Source organism: Bufo gargarizans, chromosome 3 (assembly GCF_014858855.1).
Source record: "Bufo gargarizans isolate SCDJY-AF-19 chromosome 3, ASM1485885v1, whole genome shotgun sequence".
In the NCBI taxonomy this organism is placed as follows: domain Eukaryota; kingdom Metazoa; phylum Chordata; class Amphibia; order Anura; family Bufonidae; genus Bufo; species Bufo gargarizans.
In genome coordinates this window covers 494,967,687-494,987,546 of record NC_058082.1, presented here as the reverse complement: position 1 = coordinate 494,987,546, position 19,860 = coordinate 494,967,687, and the positions used below count along the sequence as shown (strand labels likewise).

The window sequence follows — 19,860 nt, the reverse complement described above, 5'->3', positions numbered from 1 at the left end:
GCTGCCTTATGCTGAAGAGGAAATGCCCTTGAAATGGCTGTTCCAACAAGACAACGACCCCAAACACACCAGTAAACGTGCAACATCTTGGTTCCAGACCAACAAGATTGACGTTATGGAGTGGCCAGCCCAATCCCCCTTTTTTAATCCAATAGAAAACTTGTGGGGTGACATAAAAAATGCAGTTTGAGGCAAAACCAAGAAATTGAGTAGACCTGTGGAATGTAGTCCAATCATCCTGGGCTGGAGTACCTGTTCACAGGGGCCAGAAGTTGGTTGACTCCATGCAACACAGATGTACAGCAGTTCTCAGAAACAGCGATTATACAACTAAATATTAGTTAAGTGATTCAAAGGAAAGCAAAATCTTCAAACATTTTTCAGTTTATATAGTGAATGTTTGAGTTTATAAAGAATACGAACGCTGCAATTTTTTTTAACAGTCTAATACTTTATTTTTTATTTTTTTTGAGGAACAACACAAATTTGATATATTTTTTTTGTTCCTTCATTTTTTGATTTGGAATAGAATGTGTAGTGTTCCCAATGCATTTGTGTGTATGGAAATAAAAGCTATTAGAAAGATTTTGAGCTTTATTCACTTTATTCAAACACACTGCTATTATTTTGAACACAGCTGTATGTTAAAATGACAATTCCGACAAAAATAACTGAAGTCTGTGATATGTGGCCCAGTCTGCCTTCGATGGGATGCAGATCTGTTGTTCAGCACAAATTACTTTTGAAATGCAGTACCCGAAAAACTACTGTAAAATCCAACGTCTGTCATTATTTGGTATGTCTCCTACCATGAAATAGGTGCCTATGATCTAATTGGCCTTTTCAGCAGTCCAAAAAAAAGCCATGCACATGCTACAGGAACAACCCCATTTCAAAGAGGTTTATTTCCATTTGTTCTGAAGTATCTAAGTTTAGAACATGAGCCATTTCCTTTTTCATATCTGTTTGTTACAGGGACATTGTTGAACTGTTATCTACAGAAAATGAAATATAAGTCTAGCTTTAAAAAACAAACAAAAAAAAAACATACAAAACTGTTCCCACTCTAGCCGAAATAACGATCACCTGACACCTAAGCTGGGTAGGCTGAGCAACAACATAATTGTCCTGTCATGGATTGAAAAGAAAATAGATAACTATTGCAGTGTGACTGCCAAGTATAAAGGGTGTCGGGAAAATTGACAAATCAAAAAATAATTAATTTCCAAAACCTGCTCATTAGTGTTCCATTCGGTGTGTTCTGTCCTTCACCTAACATATCAAAGTAGCAAAGTATTTGTTCCGCCTGTGATTCCTCATACAGTTGTTTGGATATGTGGAAAGGAAGCTTTGAAATGAGATCAAAGATTTCAGACGGCATTTGTACAATTCCTCAAGTACTTTTGATCTGTAACTTATTAGTCTCCTCAGAAACATTTTTGACAGAGGAAAGAATTAGCGAATTAATTCATCATTAGGAAGCTTGGGAACGATCCGTCCTCAGACCATTTGAATGACTGCTGATGAGCTGATTGCTTTTCTTATTGTGACTTCTAGCGGACCTTTTTCTGTAGGCCAGGCTCCAGTGATGAGCTTAAGTCTCATAATTTGAAGGTGTTCTCCACATTTGTTTGGTTGATCTGGTGTCCTTTTTGGCTTGCCATTAAGACTTCATGCGTTCTAATGACTCTTTTTCCTTGTTGAAGTCAATGGGGTTATGATTTTTTTTTCTACTGTTGCTTATATTGTACCACTTGAACATAATCCACAGCACTTCATAGAGATTTTTTTTTTCCACATCCGTGCCTGGCCCCATAGGGAAATTAGATTTTAAACCCAATCTCGAAAGCAAAACATACAGGTGCCAGTTTCCCAGGAATCCAATTAATTTACTATGGTTTTGGAGTTTGGAGCTGATCCAATCTGAGTGCCCAAGTGATCAGGAAGTTCATTTTTCTTTTCAGACAGTTCTTGCCTTATGTTTATTTTTTCTCTCTCTGGATCAGTAGGGGAAAACAAAAGTTATACACTTTGCCCATACCCCTTCATCAACATCCTCCTTGAACTTTTTAGGACTTGTTTTTTTTTCCTGCTGTACTTGTATAACTATGTACACAAGCACAAACATGGGGAGAACATACAAATGTCCATGTTCTCCTTAGCAGAGTCAAACTCCGAACCACAAAACCACAGTCAGGGCCGTCTTTAATATTGATTGGACCCCGGGCATAAATTTACTTGGGCCCCCTGGATCCCGCCTTCCCACACCGTAGCATGCAATCACGCCCTCCACCACAACACACACACAAAAAATCCACATATCTGGTAGAGTCCAGTGAATGACTGTAAATACTTCTAGTTCTGAAGACTCCAGCGGCTCAGGATCAGTCTTCTGGGCAGCTGGGCTCAGGCTGGAAGTGGGCACCACTCTGCAGGAAGGAGACCAGGGCTCAGCTCACCCTAGTGTTACAGTGCACCCCAGCACCCCACAGTATGCAGTATAGCACCCTATAGTATACAGCACCACACAGTATGCAGTTTAGCACCCCACACTATACAGTACCCCACAGTATATAGTAGAGCAGTACAGCACCTCACGGTATACAACACCTCACTGTATACAGCACCCCAAACTATACACGATACAGCCCCCCACACTATACAGTACAGCAGTATAGCACCCCCCCCCCCCCCCCACTATACAGGCCCACCACACAATATACAGCCCATTACACAATATATAGCCCACCACACAATATACAGCCCACCACACAATATACAGCCCACCACACAGTATACAGCACCCCACTATACAGTAGTTTACAGTATATTAACATAACAGCCCCTGTCACCTTTTTCTGATGTAATCTTTACACAAAAAAGCTCCACAGTTAACTTCTGTAGGACCTGTGATGACCTCATAGCCATGTGACCAGTAATTGCTAGGTTACTGGTCACATGGTAATGATGTCATTAAGGTCCTAGAGCAAAACTCATTAAGGTCCTAGAATTAAGATCATTAGCACAGTACGATCATGATGCCTGTGTAGCCGACAGCCTGACACCCAGGGCAGTAGCTAGCAGGGCTCAAGAGGCAGCTGCCTTGGGCCCCCCAGGAGCAACTGGGCCCAGGGCAGCTGCCCCTTTTGCCCCTTGGTAAAGACTGCCCTGACCACTAGTAGAAAACTGCATTGTCTCAATGGGTATTTTGTACATTCCCATTCATGATCGTTGTACATCTGGCAGCTAATCTTAAGGGCTGTTTCACACGAGGGGATGCCGTGCGTGACATCCGCTCCGTGAAAGAGTGCCAAGACCCGATGCAGACTGCAGAGGCACGGAGCATTAACATGACTGATAATGCTCCGTGCCTCTCTGTGACCTCTTTACTACGAAATCACAGTTGTCACTGTGATTTCGTAGTAAAGAGGTTACAGAGAGGCACGGAGCATTATCAGTCATGTTAATGCTCCGTGCCTCTGCAGTCTGCATCGGGTCTTGGCTGTCATTCACGGAGCGGATGTCACGCACGGCATCCGCTCGTGTGAAACAGCCCTTACTGTGTGAACCTAGCTTTTCACAGGCAGTGCAATAGAAGAAAAGCAGCAGATGTAAGGGTAACTTAAAGCATACCTGAATTTTCTAAAAGTTTGCCTAATGGCTGTGCTTCTTTGTACAATCATAACTGTGAATGAACAGGTCTTTTTTGGAGATTCCCTAATGTTTTTTTCAGCCTAATTATTCACCTCTTCAGCTGCACAGCTAGATGCATTTCTCTCAGAAGCAGTCTTCCTTCTGTGGAATCTGCAAGCACTGTGCTGCTTTGATGTCTCTTCCCTTTCTTTTCATGGTTTGTTCTCAGCCGTGGAGCTCATAGAACAGATAAGGAGGGGGAAGGTCACACAGAAAGGCAAGAATCTCTTGTAATCTTCAGAAGCAGTTTTTATCCGGCTTGAGATATCAGCTAGCTCCGACACCCCCCACATCCTCTGTAGTCTTCTGTGTGTGTGTGTCTGTTACTAGGGACTGCAAATTAGGTGGAAGTGAGGGCATATCGATGGGATATGCCCCCATTGTCTTATGGGTCACCTATATTGAGAACTGAGCCCCGAAAGCGGAGCGCGCACTGCGCAGTCGCCCTCCATTCATTTCTATGGGGCCGCTGAAAATAGCCGAGCGCTGGCTTGGCTATTGCCATCTGCCCCATAGAAATAAAAGGGAGCATGGGCCGCGCATACGCGGCACGCTCCCATTCACTTCTATGGGAGAGGTGGGGATTAGCGCTTGGTGGTGGATGGACCCCGGGAAATCTGTGGTCCTCCAGCCACAGCACTCCCCGATCCGTTCTCGATATAGGTGCGGGCCCCATGAGACAATAGGGGCATATCCTAGTGATATGCCCCCATTGTCTAAGATGGGAATACCCCTTTAAGTTATATAGAATTTTGCTATTTACACCATTCTCTATTAAGTTAAATGGAATTGTGTGAAAGTACAGTATGAACATTTGAGATGTATTATGGTGTTATAGGTGTAGTCAGGGAATATTATGTGGTTTTTTTTTTTTTGTGTTTTAATGAAAGGTTCCTTTGGAAATAGTAGCAGCTATTGGACCCAACCTCTGGACCAAGTTACGTTTTCATGGCTTTTCTTATTATACTGTGAGTGCTATGTTTGGTAGTTGCTGGTCTTGATCCAAGATAACCTAGAGTCAAAGGTTTTCCCTTAGAGATTTTTTTTGTGTCATTGCTGTCTACCTGCTGCAGTGGTTTTGACAATCTGGTGGCAGTCTCGGAGCTTGGAAGTAGGTGACATCTGCTTCCTAACCAGAAGTAATGCCATCCAACTTTACGAATGTTATTAATTCTCTTTAGCCCTCCAAAAGAACATGATGCCCAGGTGCCTTTTTTCTCCTAAGCAACGATGCACCAAGCAGTTTTCTAGCAATTATCGTTCTCCGGGGACAATTTGTTTCCGATTCCTACTTCAGCTGCAGCATTCACAACAATCCTTTGGCAAGCGCTGAGGACCAGGTGCACAAACCCCTACTGATAAAAGGTTGAATTGTACCCATTTCTTTCCCTGACAGGTATATTTGCCTATTGATCGCTTTAACTCTGTGCTGCCTGCACTGTGACTCATCCTACACACCTTCCACCCAGTAACATGCTGCCCGAGAGCTTTTTATAGAGGAGCTTTTGTGTTTTAAAGAGGCAGTTTTGGATGCCTTTCAACTCCCACAGCGAATGCTTTTCCTTATGTCCTTGACTCTTGGGTGCACCCTTCCCTTACACTCAGCAAAGGCTGCTATTTTTTTTTTAAAGTTAAAGAGGCTTATGGTGTATAGAAATAAAGGCTTGACTGACAACATCACCTAGACCTCCCTCCCAACTACTTTTATGGTGTGTACATAGTTGGAGAATTTGAAAGGCATATAAAGTGGAGCACATTTATTTGTTCTCTATGCCAGAAAACTTGTGATTTTTTATTTATTAATTTTTTGTGGATTTGCTCCCCACATTTTCAAAAAGTGAGTGTTCTCAGGCTGGCTATGGCACAAGGCCAGCCTGACACATTAACCCCTTAAGGACTTGGCCATTTTTTTTGCAAATCTGACACTTTAAGTGCTAATAATTTTAAGACGCTTTGACTTATCCAGGCCATTCTGAGATTGTTTTTTCGTCACATATTGTACTTCATGACACTGTTAAAATTAAGTAAAAAATTTACTTGTAAAAAAAAAAGTTTTCATTTCTCTACTTCTATAATGCATAGTAATACCTACGAAAATAGTTATTACTTTATATTCCCCATATGTCTAATTCATGTTTGGATCAATTTGGGAATGATATTTTATTTTTGGGGGATGTTACAAGGCTTAGAAGTTTAGAAGAAAATCTTGAAATTTTTCAGAAATTTTCAAAAACCCACTTTTTAGGGACCAGTTCAGGTCTGAAGTCACTTTGTGAGGCTAACATAATAGAAACTACACCCCTCAAGTAGGGCGTAGAGGGAAAGGTACGCCGGATGGTTTTTGGAAGGCAGATTTAGCTGGACTGGTTTATTTACACCATGTCTCATTTGAAGCCCCCATAGAGTACAAACTCCATAAAATTGACCCCATTTAAGAAACTACACCCCTCAAGTATTCAAAACTGATTTTGCAAACTTTGTTAACCCTTTAGGTGTTACACAAGAGTTATTGGCAAATGGAGATGAAATTAGAGAATTTCAATCTTTTGGCAAATTTTCAATTTTTTCCAGTAACAAAGCAAGGGTTAACAGCCAAACAAAACTCATTATTTATGGCCCTGATTCTGTAGTTTACAGAAACACCCCATATGTGGTCGTTAAACTGCTGTACGGGCACACGGCAGGGCGCAGAAGGAAAAGAAAATGCCATACGGTTTTTGGAAGGCAGATTTTGCTAGACTTTTTTTTTTTTTTTTTTTTTACACCATGTCCCATTTAAAGCCCCCCTGATGCACCCCTAGAGTAGAAACTCCAAAAAAGTGACCCCATTTTAGAAACTACAGGATAGGTTGGAAGTTTTTTTTGGTACTAGTTTAGGGTACGTATGATTTTTGGTTGCTCTATATTACACTTTTTGTGAGGCAAGGTAACAAGAAATAGCTTTTTTGGCACACTTTTTTTTTGTTATTTACAACCATCTGACAGGTTAGATCATGTGGTATTATTATAGAGCAGGTTGTCACGGACGCGGCGATACCGAATATGTATACAATTTTTTTATTTATGTAAGTTTTACACAATGATTTCATTTTTGAAACAAAGAAATCATGTTTTAGTGTCTCCATAGTCTGAGAGCCATAGTTTTTTCAGTTTTTGGGCGATCTTAGGTAGGGTCTCATTTTTTGTGGGATGAGATGACTGTTTGATTAGCACTATTTTGGGGTGGATATAAATTTTTTGATCGCTTGCGATTACACTTTTTGTGACGTAAGATGACAAAAAATTGCTTTTTTTTTTTTTACACCGTTTTTTTATTTTTTTACGGTGTTCACCTGAGGGGTTAGGTCATGTGATATTTTTATAGAGGCGGACGCTGCGATACCTAATATGTATACTTTTTTTATTTATGTAAGTTTTACACAATGATTTCATTTTTGAAACAAAAAAAAAAATCATGTTTTAGTGTTTCCTTAGTCTAAGGCCTCATGCACACAGTTTTTTTTCACGGTCCGCAAAAACGGGGTCCGTGATCCGTGACCGTTTTTTCGTCCGTGGGTCTTCCTTGATTTTTGGAGGATCCACGGACATGAAAAAAAAGTCGTTTTGGTGTCCGCCTGGCCGTGCGGAGCCAAACGGATCCGTCCTGAATTACAATGCAAGTCAATAGGGACGGATCCGTTTGATGTTGACACAATATGGTGCCATTTCAAACGGATCCGTCCCCATTGACTTTCAATGTAAAGTCTGGAGTTCTTTTATACCATCAGATTGGAGTTTTCTCCAATCCGATGGTATATTTTACCTTGAAGCGTCCCCATCACCATGGGAACGCCTCTATGTTAGAATATACTGTCGGATATGAGCTACTTCGTGAACCTCAGATCCGACAGTATATTCTAACACAGAGGCGTTCCCATGGTGATGGGGACGCTTCAGGTTAGAATACACTACAAACTTTGTACAAGACTGCCCCCTGCTGCCTGGCAGCACCCGATCTCTTACTGGGGGATATGATAGCACAATTAACCCCTTTAGGTGCGGCACCTGAAGGGGTTAATTGTACTATCATATTCCCCTGTAAGAGATCAGGGCTGCCAGGCAGCAGGGGGCAGCCCCCCCCCCCCCTCCCCAGTTTGAATATCGTTGGTGGCACAGTGTGCCCCCACCATCGCCCCCCCCCCTCCCTCCCTCTATTGTATTAAATCGTTGGTGGCACAGTGTGCCAACCACCATCGGCCCCCCTCCCTCCCTCTATTGTATTAAATCGTTGGTGGCACAGTGTGCCAACCACCATCGCCCCTCCCCCCCCCCCCCCCCCTCCCTCTATAGCAGTAACATTGGTGGCAGTGTGCGGTCTCAACAGTAGAAGATTCATACTTACCTGCTTGCTGCTGCGATGTCTGTGTCCGGCCGGGAGCTCCTCCTACTGGTAAGTGAAAGGTCTGTGCGGCGCATTGCTAAAGAACTGTCACTTACCAGTAGGAGGAGCTCCCGGCCGTTCACAGACATCGCAGCAGCAAGCAGGTAAGAATGAATCTTCTACTGTTGAGACCGCACACTGCCACCAATGTTACTGCTATAGAGGGAGGGGGGGGGGGGGCGATGGTGGTTGGCACACTGTGCCACCAACGATTTAATACAATAGAGGGAGGGAGGGGGGGGGGGCGATGGTGGAGGCACACTGTGCCACCAACGATATTCAAACTGGGGAGGGGGGGGTCTGCCCCCTGCTGCCTGGCAGCCCTGATCTCTTACAGGGGAATATGATAGTACAATTAACCCCTTTAGGTGCCGCACCTGAAGGGGTTAATTGTGCTATCATATCCCCCTGTAAGGGATCGGGTGCTGCCAGGCAGCAGGGGGCAGTCTTGTACAAAGTTTGCAGTGTATTCTAACTAGAAGCGTCCCCATCACCATGGGAACGCTTCTGTGTTAGAATATACTGTCGGAAATGAGTTTTCACGAAGTGAAAACTTAGATCAGAAAAAGCTTTTATGCAGACGGATCTTCGGATCCGTCTGTATGAAAGCAACCTACGGCCACGGATCACGGACACGGATGCCAATCTTGTGTGCATCCGTGTTCTTTCACGGACCCATTGACTTGAATGGGTCCGTGAACCGTTGTCCGTCAAAAAAATAGGACAGGTCATATTTTTTTGACGGACAGGATACACGGATCACGGCCTCGGCTGCAAAACGGTGCATTTTCCGATTTTTCCACGGACCCGTTGAAAGTCAATAGGTCCGCGAAAAAAAACGGAAAACGGCACAACGGCCACGGATGCACACAACGGTCGTGTGCATGAGGCCTAAGAGCCATAGTTTTTTTTTGTTTTTGGGCGATTATCTTGGGTAGGATATGATTTTTGTGGGATGAGATGACGGTTTGATTGGTACTATTTTGGCGTACATGCGACTTTTTTGATCACTTTTACCTTTTTTGGGTGGGCAAAATTTCAATTTCCTCATAGTTTGTAATTTTTTTTATGGCGTTCACCGTGCGGGGAAAGTAACATGACCGTTTTATAGATCAGGTCGTTACGGACGCGGCGATACCTAATATGTGTAGTGTATTTTAATTTTTTTATTCAGTGATAAATGTTTTTTTTTAGCTTTACTTTTTTAACTTTTTTTTTTTACCCAGACCCACTTGGGTCTTGAAGATCCAGTGGGTCTGATGTCTGTATAATACAGTACAGTACACTATATAGTGTATTGTACTGTATTTTACTTACACTTTGTCTGAACAGATCTATGCCTTTAGCCTGAGAAGGCATCCTGTTGCCATGGGAACCTTCCCCGTCTGCCACAACTGAGCAGACGGGGAAGGGTAAGGAGGGGGGCTCCCTCCCTCTGTCACCTCATCCTGTCTGGGGGCTGCAAAGGCACAGCAGCCCCCCGATGGGAGAGGGAGGGAGTCAGGGACCGCGGGGATCAGAAACTGCAGAAAGCGCTGCAAACCGCAGGTCTGAATTAACCTGCGGTTTGCTGAATTAAACAGGATGCCTGCTGAATGATTTCAGTGGGCATCCTGTTCCGATTAACCTCCGCATTTCCGCAATCCCGTTTTAAACTCATGATGTACCGCTGCGTCATGGGTCCTTAAGGACTCGGGAAACATGCCGTACCGGTACGTCATGCGTCCCTAAGGGGTTAAGGATCCATTCACACGTCCGCAATTTCATTTTGTGAAACGGAATTGCGGACCCATTCATTTCAATGGGGCAGCACGATGTGCTGCCCGGATCCGGAATTGCAGATCCGCACTTCTGGGTCCGCAATTCCGATCCCGAAAAAAATAGAACACGTCCTATTCTTGTCCGCAGTTGCGGACAAGAAAAGGCATTTTCTATGAGAATGCCGGCGATGTGCGGTCCACAAAATGCGGAACGCACATCGCCGATGTTCGTGTTATGCGGATCCGCAAAACACACACGGATGTGTGAATGGACCCTTATTGTAATTTTTTTTAAAGAAACCTGTGTAATTTATACTTGAAATACGTGGATTTCTGTTCTGGGGGCACGGACGGGCTGAACTGTGCCACAGTTATTAAGAGTACTCCGCTTTCTAGCTTCTGTTGACTTCAGTATGTATGTAAGAGGGCTTTACACTACTTATTATAAAGCCTTTGTTGATATTCTGTACCTTATGCTATATTTCATAAGCCGTAGACCCTTGTTGGGCAAATCTTATGTGCTGTCTGCACAGAGGTCCTGTCCATAAAATGGCCGCTGAAGCAGAGTCATGTGAATAGACTCATCGCTCTGCCTCCTCCATTCTAATACACCTGCACTAAACTCCCAACAGTGCAGGTGTAGTGTATGTGAATGGAGGAGACGTCACATGAGTCTGGTCACATGACCCACCATCAGCAGCCATATAATAAACAGGATCTCCTTAAAGGGACTCTGTCACCACTTTCTAACCCCCACTTTTAAAACTATAGTTCTGTCCATGGAGCCCCTGTGATTACAATGGTGTTATATGCGAAATCTGCTGGCTCGTTTTGATAAAAAAACCTTTTATCTAACCTGTCAATCATGAGGATAAGGTGCCCAGGGCGTTTCTCCTGGTCTGAACATGCCGCCGCCGCCTTTGGTGCCCAGCTCCTCCTCTGCCTTGAATTAGCGCCGCCTGAATGTGAAGAAATACGCCTCCGGCTCTCCCTCATTCCCCCCTCCTTCTTTTCTAAGATCCCGCGCATGCGGCAGTGTTCGCGTTTACGGGAGGTTGAGCAAACGCGCACTTCGCTCAATGAGGCTGAATCGAAAAGTCCGCACGGGCGCATCAGGCACAGGCCTGTGTGCACGCACGAAATTTTTGAAAAGGAGGGGGGACTGAGGGAGAGCCGGAGGCGTATTTCTTCACATTCAGGCGGCGCTGAAAGGATCAGAGGAGGAGCTGGGCACCAACGGCGGCGGGCGGCATGTTCAGACCAGGAGAAACGCCCTGGGCACCTTATCCTCATGATTGACAGGTTAGATAAAAGTTTTTTTTATCAAAACGAGCCAGCAGATTTCGCATATAACAACACCATTGTAATCACAGGGGCTCCATGGACAGAACTATAGTTTTAAAAGTGGGGGTTAGAAAGTGGTGACAGAGTCCCTTTAAGGACCTTGGCCAACAAGGGGGCATACCTTATGAAATATAGAAAATGGTGCAGAATTTTTAACAAAGGCTATATTAGTAAGTGGCATAGTAACATAGTAGTAACCTAGTACATAAGGCCGAAAAAAGACATTTGTCCATCCAGTTCGGCCTGTCATCCTGCAAGTTGATCCAGAGGAAGGCAAAAAAACCCTGTGAGGTAGAAGCCAATTTTCCTCACTTTAGGGGAATAAAAATTCCTTCCCGACTCCAATCAGGCAATCAGAATAACTCCCTGGATCAACGACCCCTCTCTAGTAGCTATAGCCTGTAATATTATTACACTCCAGAAATACATCCAGGCCCCTCTTGAATTCCTTTATTGTACTCACCATCACCACCTCCTCAGGCAGAGAGTTCCATATTCTCACTGCTCTTACCGTAAAGAATCCTCTTCTATGTTTGTGTGCAAACCTTCTTTCCATCAGACGCAGAGGATGTCCCCTCGTCACAGTCACCGTCCTGGGGATAAATAGATGACGGGATAGATCTCTGTACTGACCCCTGATATATTTATACATATTAATTAGATCTCCTCTCAGTCGTCTTTTTTCTAACCTGTTTCCTTTGAGATATACAGGTTTCAGTTTCCCAGTCTATATCTGGCTAGTTGAAGTCCCCCATAATAACCACCTCATTATGATTTGCCACCTCGTCTATCTCGTTTAGTAGTAGATTTTCTGTGGACTCTGGTATGTTAGGTGGTTTATAGTAAACTCCTATTAGTAATTTATTATTGTTTTTAGCGCCATGTATCTCTACCCACAGTGACTCCACATGTTCATGTCCCTCACTTAGATCTTCACGGAGTGTGGTCTTTAGACCGGACTTTACATAAAGGCAGACCGCTCCCCCTCTCCTGTTTTGACGATCCTTTCTAAACAGACTGTAACCTTGTACATTAACTGCCCAGTCATAGCTATCATCCAGCCGTGTCTCAGTTATTCCCACTATGTCATAGTCCTCCTCACACATCACTAATTCCAGTTCACCAGTTTTATTAGTCAGGCTTCTGGCATTAGTACACATACATTTGAGAGGTTTATGTATATTTTTTACTCTACACCTTTCCTTCTGAACTGTTCTAGTCCCTCCTTCCATTCCTCCCCCAGTCTCACTACCTTGCCCCCGGTCTCTATCTGCACTATCTTCCCATTCTATAACATAATTACCCCCCCCCCAGTCCCTAGTTTAAACACTCCTCCAACCTTCTAGTGTGATTTTACATACACAGGTATCAACAGTAACAGAAACTGGACAACCCCTTTAAGAGACATAAGCCTCTTAATAATTGTCATATCTGATGCCACCAGGAGATAGATTCACACTGGCGTACAAAATGCCGATCTTAATTACAGTTCCCCATTGTCACAGCTTTCTAGCAGTTAGTGGCTGTTATCTCTGTGATACATACTTCCCCATGCCCCCAAAAAATATCATCCTCCACCTCCTTGTGCTATTTCCCTTCAAGTGTCCGTTCACAGTCGAGCGACAACTCAGCATTTCTCAGGGTAGGAAAAGATCAGTTGGAGATGATTCATCAAAGGAATGAACGAAAATATTTCATTTTTCGTTGGACAGTTTCACGGGCTGATCATAATTGGTTTCCTGCAAGAGGAGTCTTTACTGCAATATGTCATGTCTGGAGTGATTCTGTAATTGCAGTAAAACAACCAAAGCAAGCCTTATAACTTGTACACCATGACAAAAAAAGAACATTGTACGAACACTATACGACAGCATTGAGAAAACAATCCAACAATGTAGCGGGTGACAGGATAAGTCATCAATAGCAGATCGGGGGGGGGGGCGGGGGGCGGGGTCCAACTACCAGCACCCTGCAGATCAGCTGTTTGAAGGAGCCACAGTGCTCTGTGAGTGCGGTGTCATTTTGGGCCAAAAAGCTGTAATTATCCTCCACTACCACCACAATGTAGACGGCTTGCAGATGAGCACAGAATAGAAAGCAGTGCTCGCATGGGAGTTGCGGCCCAGTGAAACAGCTGAATAGCAGAGCTTCCAGTAGTCGGACCCCCAGGGTCGGTGCAAGGATTTTTGCTGCCCTAGGCAAAGATCCATTTGCCGCCCCCCTCATGTCACTCACTGACAGACTGACTGACACGCACTCGGACACTCGCTGACTGACACGCACTCGGACACTCGCTGACTGACTGACACGCACTCGGACACTCGCTGACTGACTGACACGCACTCGGACACTCGCTGACTGACTGACACGCACTCGGACACTCGCTGACTGGACTGACACGCACTCGGACACTCGCTGACTGACTGACTGACACGCACTCGGACACTCGCTGACTGACTGACTGACACGCACTCGGACACTCGCTGACTGACTGATGACACGCACTCGGACACTCGCTGACTGACTGAATGACACGCACTCGGACACTCGCTGACTGACTGACTGACACGCACTCGGACACCTCGCTGACTGACTGAACTGACACGCACCGGACACTCGCTGACTGACTGACTGACACGCACTCGGACACTCACTGGACCTGGACTGACACGCACTCGGACACTCGCTGACTGACTGACTGACACGCACTCGGACACTCGCTGACTGACTGACTGACACGCACTCGGACACTCGCTGACTGACACGCACGCACTCGGGACACTCGCTGACTGACACACACGCACTCGGACACTCGCTGACTGACACGCACGCACTCGGACACTCGCTGACTGACACGCACGCACTCGGACACTCGCTGACTGACACGCACGCACTCGGACACTCGCTGACTGACACGCACGCACTCGGACACTCGCTGACTGACACGCACGCACTCGGACACTCGCTGACTGACACGCACGCACTCGGACACTCGCTGACTGACTGACACGCACACATACGCTCGCCCAGGGCTGCAGCCCCAGTCAGGGGGAGCCCACTAGGGCGCCCCCGGCAAACTAGGTTCTCCTATCTGGTTGCATCGGCCCTGTGGACCCCCACCTGAGGATACTGTAGGTCATCAGTAGGAATGAGTGATTCGACTTTGAATGCTTCATCCAAAGTCGATTTGCACAAAACTTTGTTTGAATACTGTACGGAGCGAGCGCCCTGTTCAGTATTCTCGCGAGACTTCTGAAGTAATTTCGGCTCCACGGAGCCAATACATTCTAATGCTGTACAGCTTGCTCGCTCTCTACAGTATTCAACGTTTTATGCGAATCAACTTCAGATGAAGTATCTAAAGTCAATTTGCTCATCCCTAGCCATCAATATCATGAAACTGGAATACCTCTTAAGTAGGAATAATGGAGGAATGGCACAACATAGTTGCCACATTAAGTATATTTGTGTGTCTTTTACAGGTGATACATATTTATTTAACATGTTTCAAGTGTAAAACTGGCGCACATGCCAAAAATTACAGCAAAACTGTTGTAACTGCACCAACTTAATACACCCTTAGGGCTCATGCACACAAATGTATTTTCTTTTCGCCGTCCGTTCAGGTTTTTTTGTGGACTGTATGTGAAACCATTAATTTCAGTGGGTCTGCAAAAAAAAGGAAGTTACTCCATGTGCATTCCGTTTTCATTTTTACGTTCTGCAAAAAAAAAAAAATAGAACACGTACAAGTACTGGTAAGACTGTTCTATTAGGGGCCAGCTGTTCCGTTCCACAAAATACGGAATGCACACGGACGTTATCCGTATTTTTTGCAGTACGTCCGTACGGTCGTGTGCATGAACTTTGAGATCAATTGAGGGATTCTTTGAAGCCCTTAAAGGGGCTGTCTCCAGCAAGTGGCATTCATCATGGTTACGACCACCCAATTCATCCATCAGTGGTGGCCGTGCTTGCACACTATAGGAAAAAGTGCCAGCCTCTCTGGTGACCGGGACTGTGGGAGCTCACATAGACTAGTGTTTTTTTCTACAGTGTGTAAGCGCTACTACCGCTGATGGATTGTAGTGTAGTTGTAACCATGGGAATGAGCAGTGTATAATGTGATGGAAAAATGAATCCAGCCAGCAAAGGAAGCAATATGGCTAATCACAATACGTTAGTAAGTGCCTTGTATTAACTTTCTCTACATGATAAATGCCACTTGCTGATATGAGATAAACCTTTTTAAAGGGTTGTAAAAAAAAATTTTGTACTGGTGGCCTATCTTCCGGTTATGTCTATGAAGGTTCCTATTTATCCAGGTCATGGTATATCTGCAAAGAAGAAATCAAGGCAACTGGAGAAATCTACAGTACGTCCAGTTTCCTTGATTTATTCTTTACAGATATCCTCCGGTTAGGTCATCAATATCTGATTGTCAGGGGTCCGACACCCGGCACCTGTCCCAATCGGCTGTTCTTAAGTATTGTAGAACTACACAGCTCCTTCCATTGTGTAATGGATGACTGCGCTGCTCCCATTCAATAAAATGGGAGAAGTGCTGCAGTAACTAAAGGGGTTCTCTAGGAATTAAGAAAATAAAATTACGTAAATATTAATTTATTATAAATATATTCCCAAATACCCCTCATTAGTTATAATCAAGGGAAATAAAATGGCTGCCATCCTATTGTTACACACAAAACCTGTCCTAATCACACAGGGGGACAAGTTATTTCAGAACACTGAGCTAAAGAGCTGCCTCAGCCTTCTCTCTGCTTGTCAGGGATTATAATCCTGAATACAGCTAATAAGATCTTCAGCTGAATCTCTGTAGGAATGAAGTTCATGAGGACACATGAAGTACAGAGAGGAAGTGGGAATGTGGCTGTGTCTTGCTATGTGATTAGGACAGTTTATGTGTGTACTAATAAGACGGCAGCCATTTTATTTCTCCTAATGATTGATCCCCAGACAAAACGAGCCATTAAAGTAATATTTAGGTATTTTCATTTTCTTAATTCCTGGAGAACCCCTTAAGTTCACAGACTTCCCAATTGATGGAGCAGTGTAATTTCAGCTCATATTACACTATCAGAGCTACTGGAGAACAGCATCCCCACTGGTCAAATATTACTGGTTTATCCTGAGGATTTGATCAGAAAATCCCTTTAAAGGGGTTGTTACATTGTTCATTTTACTAGTAAGGAGGAGTTAACAAGAGCTAACTGCAGTGCTCTCCTGGGAGATGCAGGTGCTCGATTATCATGTGATGAGCTACTGCCCTCAAAGAAAGAAGAGCTGCAGAAAAAATGAGTAAAGGAGTTAAAGGTAAAAATTAGCATAATTTCTACTGATATAGATAAAAAAAATGCTGTACATTGCTCATTTTTTTTAATTCAGTGGGATAACCCCTTTTTAAAAGTCATTTTAAATCTATCAAGCGTCAATATTTTTCATGTGTCTTAACTCCTTCCTAGCAATGGTCTAAGTACTTGAGCTCACTGTGTTTTTCTTGATTCTGCAGTTGGACTTGATCACAGATTTGTTGGGAACACCATCACTTGAAGCAATGAGGACAGCTTGTGAAGGCGCCAAGGCACATATACTCAGGGGTCCTCATAAGCAGGTAACTCAGCTTGAACTAAGAGGTTTAGGAATTGCTGTATTTTCATATTCTCTAAAATAATTCATGAGATAATATCGGGGTAAAAAGATTGCAAAATAATATAAAAATACTTGGCACTGACAATTTTAATGCTGCAGCTTCATCACGGCCAAATGTGCAATGGTAATATTTCAGGAGCAGATCATGGCCAGAATTGATCAGTCAAACCACTGAGCAGGTTTCTCGGATTGGCACCAGAAGGGCTTTGCTTCCTAATCAAAACCTTTTCTGCCTCTGTCTTAATGCCCAAAGAAGCAGTTAATTGCAAGCATCACCATATCTGTAAAATGCCTGCAGCTTCTCCTGCAATGATTCGGATGTATCTTCACATTACCCACACATTTTACTGAATGTGTCTTTAATGTTACCATCTGAACCAAAAATGACATGCAGACACAGAAGTGCTTCTGGGTCCATTAAAGTCAACGGGTCTGCACTGTGATGCAGTGTGCAGACGGCCAGTCTGAAAAATGGGCACGGCAGTTAACAGTTGTTTGAGTGCACCCTTAGATCTCTGCTTGTTACCATATGCCCTCCAGAAGAAATAAAACTGTTTCTCTAGTCACAAACCAGTGTTTCCTCCAAAAGAAATAGACACCAAACGATACGACAGTTGTTTCGAGGTTCTTGTTCCCCGGCGGTACAGAGCAGGGTGCTGGTTGGCTACATGAGATGCCCTGGATGCAGTTCTGGTTCTCATTGAAGTTCCTTAACTGGTTTATGGGGTTTTGCAAAGTGTCTTTCTTTTGGAGGAGATTTTGGTTTAACACTAGTGATAACGTTTTCTTCCTTTTGGAGGAGAGCCAGTTAAGTGCTTATCTCCTGGTGTTCTAGGGTGGTCAACTAGCCAACAAACAGGGCAGTTTAGGCAATTACTGCCAATATCTTTGGTCTAGGATGGAGAAAGGGTAATTACCAGTACCCCTAACTATCCAGTCACGGGTGACTGGTAGTTGAGCTATCAGCACGTTGCAGAACAGCTCAGCCAGTCTTAGAGGTTCTAGGACAGCCTGCACCCGGCAGTATGTCCACCCTGGTTCCCTGACCTGAGCCACTACTGCCAATACTTGCCACCACATAAGTCGCCCTATTTGGTAAGACTTGAAAGCAACAGCCTTTTATTCTCCAGAAACCCAGCTGTCTGTGGTAATGGAGAAAGTATCAGGGGTGTTAATAAATATGGTCAGTCCTTTTTAATGCATTTACTCAAATGCATTTACTCAAAAAAAGAAAGTAACTGCAGCCATAAATCTTCTCCATCATTCCTTAAGCCTATTCTGTACATCTATCTGCGGGAGAGATTATAATGTATGCCGGGTATATAAAAATGAAAGGAATTTCTGATTAAAAACTTTGATCTCTCACCCCTCAAATTATTGCTCATATGCTGCTACACTAGTATCTGGACTATCCATAGATGTATAGAAACTGACTGTTTTTCACAATTATTTCTCCTCCTTTGTACGTTAGAAGGCCCTAACAAATACAAAAAAAGCTCTGTGAACCCAAGGATTAAGCAAACCTGATTATAGACCATGCACACGACAAATTGCATCAAAGGCGAGCATATGGCGGCCGGGCTGGGCAGCTGCTGAATACTTGTGCAGCGGCTATTAGTTGTAGTTTTCCTCCCTTTAATCCTTGGCACAGTCACTTCAGGGACATGTAAGTCATCAGATCAGTGGAAGCTGGACACAGATATGACAGTCGCTGCAGGCCAGATGCGCTAGACACAAGCAGTGGTCTCATGTAGCACATGGCCTTCTCCACATCACTCCTCTGCCTTACATACTCCTCATGATTTATAATTACATAGAGATGGTTACTGACTCATTCACTGCCTACATTCTAAGGGTTTTTTAGGATGTGTGATTGTGAATGCTGCCGTTTCACTATATATATAATTTAATTTTTATTTTTATTTTATTTTTTACGTCCCATATAATTACCTTTTTTGAGCTTTCCCCGTGTGTTGAAGTGTTAGAAATCGGATTATTTCATTGCTGGGTCAGTGCTGTTTATTTGCATAAGCCAGCTAATGGCTTCTGGTAGGTGCTCCTCCAGCATTCAGGCTTTTAGATGCCTTTTCACTCAACCACTTCAAAGCACTTTTCATCCCGACTTCCACATTTGCTGCTTTTGAGTTCAGAAGAATGACGGTGATTTCTCACTTCCCGAATCTGGTCGGAGAAATAGGTCCAGATGGTTTTGACACAAGTGGGTTTTTGGCCGCGAACGAGTAAATCCATTGTTGCAATAGAGAAGCCTCTGTTCCCGGTCCAGAAATTGACATCTGCAATTTGCGAATAGGTAACAGCGTTCTCTCCTTAATGGAAACCTGGCCTCTCTGAGAGCGCCATCCTATGTTTAAGGCTGAGCGTGATTATGGTAATGTGTTTATTGTAGCTGACCCAGTTGCGCCGTACTGTAGAGTGCAGCGCTCTGTCACTTTCATTTAATGTCATCTGATTCCATTAATACTCCCGACAGGACAGATAATGCAGGGCGTCAGTTTGGCACCTTGCCCGAACAACAATATCTCCGCCATATAACCAGAAGCTTCGTCATAAGCCAAGCACGGGTCACTCTGCAAACAAAAACATAGTTACAGTGGCAAAATATAGAGAAATCCATTTCCCTGCAGGCTAAGGAAATCTGAGTATTACTAACCCTTAAGCCACAGTCCCCATCTGTCAGCGCTGAAAAGCTCCGGGCTGCAGCACAAGCCCATGCTGAAGGAAGAGGCTCAGTGAAGCCATTAGAGCAGGAAACGCCACATCCACCAGAGCAATGCCTACAATTTAATCAGTAGGCACAAGAAAGTAGAAATTCAATAAAGCAGTTAGTTTTTCAGGGGCACAGGCACGGTCGGTTACTTTAGAAGATTACTGAAGCCAGTGAAAAAAAAAAAGGCCCGTTATACTTAAAGGTTGAACTGGAAGGTTATGGCTGTGCTACGGTATTACAGGAGA

At 44.0% G+C, this 19,860-nt stretch overlaps 1 protein-coding gene across 1 annotated transcript in view; it reads left to right on the top strand.

Moving 5' to 3' along the window:
• NLK (nemo like kinase) overlaps positions 1 to 19,860 on the top strand; it is a 190,003-nt gene that overhangs the window by 150,033 nt on the left and 20,110 nt on the right. The window contains exon 7 of the mRNA XM_044283849.1: positions 16,748 to 16,849. Within this exon, the coding sequence (XP_044139784.1) occupies positions 16,748 to 16,849 (102 nt within the window). The remainder of the gene's footprint in view (positions 1 to 16,747; positions 16,850 to 19,860) is intronic.